The 2,500-nt window shown below is 45.2% G+C and overlaps 1 protein-coding gene across 1 annotated transcript in view; it reads left to right on the top strand.

Annotated features, from left to right (window-relative positions):
- The window catches only part of LOC135095226 (uncharacterized), a 7,393-nt gene that overhangs the window by 4,032 nt on the left and 861 nt on the right, over window positions 1–2,500 (top strand). Inside the window, exon 2 of the mRNA XM_063996008.1 lies at window positions 220–350. Coding sequence (XP_063852078.1) covers window positions 220–350 — 131 coding nt within the window. The remainder of the gene's footprint in view (window positions 1–219; window positions 351–2,500) is intronic.

Raw genomic sequence — 2,500 nt, 5'->3', positions numbered from 1 at the left:
ATCTCCCCATCTCCTCCCCGTCCCACGCCTTCAACTAAGCACACATTTTTCCATCAGTTTCCTTCCTCCAACCTCCCCAGTCTAATCTCCCCATCTCCTCCCATCTCTCCCCATCTCCATCATGAACTAACCTCCCAGCCTCACCACTCGCCTCCCCATCACCCCTTCTTTCCCCAGCCTCCCCATCTCATCCCCCACTAATCTCCCCATCTCCCCCAGGGCAAGGCTGCGGGTGCTCTCCCCCAGGGCAGTGTTTGATGGCGCCCCTGGGATTATGAGTGAGGCAGTGACATCCCCCCTGCCCCCCGCCCGCTCCCTCTCCCCCAAGACCCTTGAGGCCAGGTCGTTCGGTAAGTGAGGCACTGGGGTGATGGGGTGAATGGGCGTGCGAATGGGTGTTTTGGGGTGTTTGTGGTGCTGGTGATGGGGCTGTTTGGCTGGTGATGGGGTGACACTGGGGAGACACGAAGAGAGAGAGAGAGAGAGAGAGAGAGAGAGAGAGAGAGAGAGAGAGAGAGAGAGAGAGAGAGAGAGAGAGAGAGAGAGAGAGAGAGCAAATGTAGTGAGAATCAGACACACGGACATAGACAGGAAATGGCGTCTCTCTCTCTCTCTCTCTCTCTCTCTCTCTGTAGTGTGAGCCGCTACATCAGCAGGAGAGAGTGGCAACATGGCGTGCAAAGGGTAACACAACAACAAGCACCACAAGATGGCCAACACACACAAGACACGCACACAACACACACAAAGCCACTCTGTCAAAACAAACAAATCATTCAAAACTTTTACCGCTGAAAAAAACAAATAAATAAATAAATAAATCCCTGAAATGTGCAGCAGGGGTAGCAAAATGGCGGAGGAGCAAGCCAGTGTGGCAAACCAATATGGCGTCTGCCTTTCAGCAAACGTACAAAAATTCAGTATTCACCATTACAACCAAATGAAAGAGCCAAGAAGCGAGCCAAACAAGTAAACACCCCTACAAACATGGAGCCTCCCAACAAACACCCAACAAACACCCAACAAACACCCTCAAATAAGCCAAAGGATTACCAACATGGCGGACAAGTGGCGTCAGTACTCGCCCCTGCTTCTCATCATCGACTTGGAATCTATGCCACTGACAAACCGTCGACTATTTTCAAAGTCTTCTTGAGCGTCCACTCTCAATATGTGAGGCTCCCTGGAGGTGAGCCTGGCCAGAACACCCTCACCTCAGAGAGAGAGAGAGAGAGAGAGAGAGAGAGAGAGAGAGAGAGAGAGAGAGAGAGTTGGGGTTCGTGAGTGTGAGTGAGAGGGGAGGGAACTTGTGGGTCTGGTGAGCGCTGGCAACTCCCTGGGTGAGGATGGACTGGTGGTGGTGGTGGTGGTGGTGGTGGTAGTAGCGGTTGGAAGGCGAGCGTGCGAGCAGGCGCGGTGTTGTGTGTTCCTCAGTGCAGGTATGTGCAGGTGTGTAGGACAGGTGAGTGGTGTGGGGAAGGGAAGGGTTGTGTTAGGTTAGTTGTGTGTGTGTGTGTGTGTGTGTGTGTGTGTGTGTGTGTGTGTGTGTGTGTGTGTGTGTTGTCCCTTCTAACTCTCAATATATGACTAGTACTTCTACCTCCTCCTCCCTGTCCTCCTCCTCCTCCTCCTCCTCCTCCTCCTCCTCCTCCTCCTCTCAGCGAACAATGAAAAAGTTGTTGTTGTTGTTGTTGTTGTTGTTGTTGTTGTTGTTGTTGTTCCCCGCGCCAGGCCCACTGTGCTGGCTCACCTTTAGTTTTCCTGCACACACACACACACACACACACACACACACACTATTATTAGTTATTATTATTATTATTATTATTATTATTATTATTATTATTATTATTATTATTATTTTTATTATTTAATTATTATTATTATTTAGTAGCAGTTGTAGAGAGAGAGAGAGAGAGAGAGAGAGAGAGAGAGAGAGAGAGAGAGAGAGAGAGAGAGAGAGAGAGGGGCGGGAGGGAATCTTGATCTTGGTCTTGGTGAACGAGAGAGGGAGAGGGAAAGAGAGAGGGAGCGTTTAGAGAAAAAAAAAATCAATATATATTTTTTTTATTTTGCATTTTTATTTGTTTATTTTATTTTTTTGTTTATTTGTTGAATTGTTTTGCATAATTAGAAAGAAATGCTTTTGTTGTTGTTGTTGTTGTTGTTGTTGTTATTATTATTATTATTATTATTATTATTATTATCATTATTGTTTTTGTTGTTGTTGTTGTTGTTGTTGTTGTTGTTATCATTTTTATTATTAAAATGTAAAGAAATTTTTCTTCTTGTTCTTATTGTTTATTTTGTTGTTGTTGTGTTTATATTTAGTTTGTTTATCTGTTTATTTATTTATTTAATTATTGAGTTATTTGTTTGTGTATTTATTAATTGTTGTGATTCATCTCTTTGTTTATTTACGCACGTGGCAGAATAATGCTGCCTCGTTATTGGCTGCTGGTTGGCCAATCACGGCTCAGGAACCTTTCATTCAGCCAAC

This window comes from Scylla paramamosain, chromosome 48 (assembly GCF_035594125.1).
Source record: "Scylla paramamosain isolate STU-SP2022 chromosome 48, ASM3559412v1, whole genome shotgun sequence".
Lineage (NCBI taxonomy): Eukaryota > Metazoa > Arthropoda > Malacostraca > Decapoda > Portunidae > Scylla > Scylla paramamosain.
The sequence above is the reverse complement of the archived record's forward strand: the minus strand, read 5'-3'. Positions and strand labels throughout refer to the sequence as shown.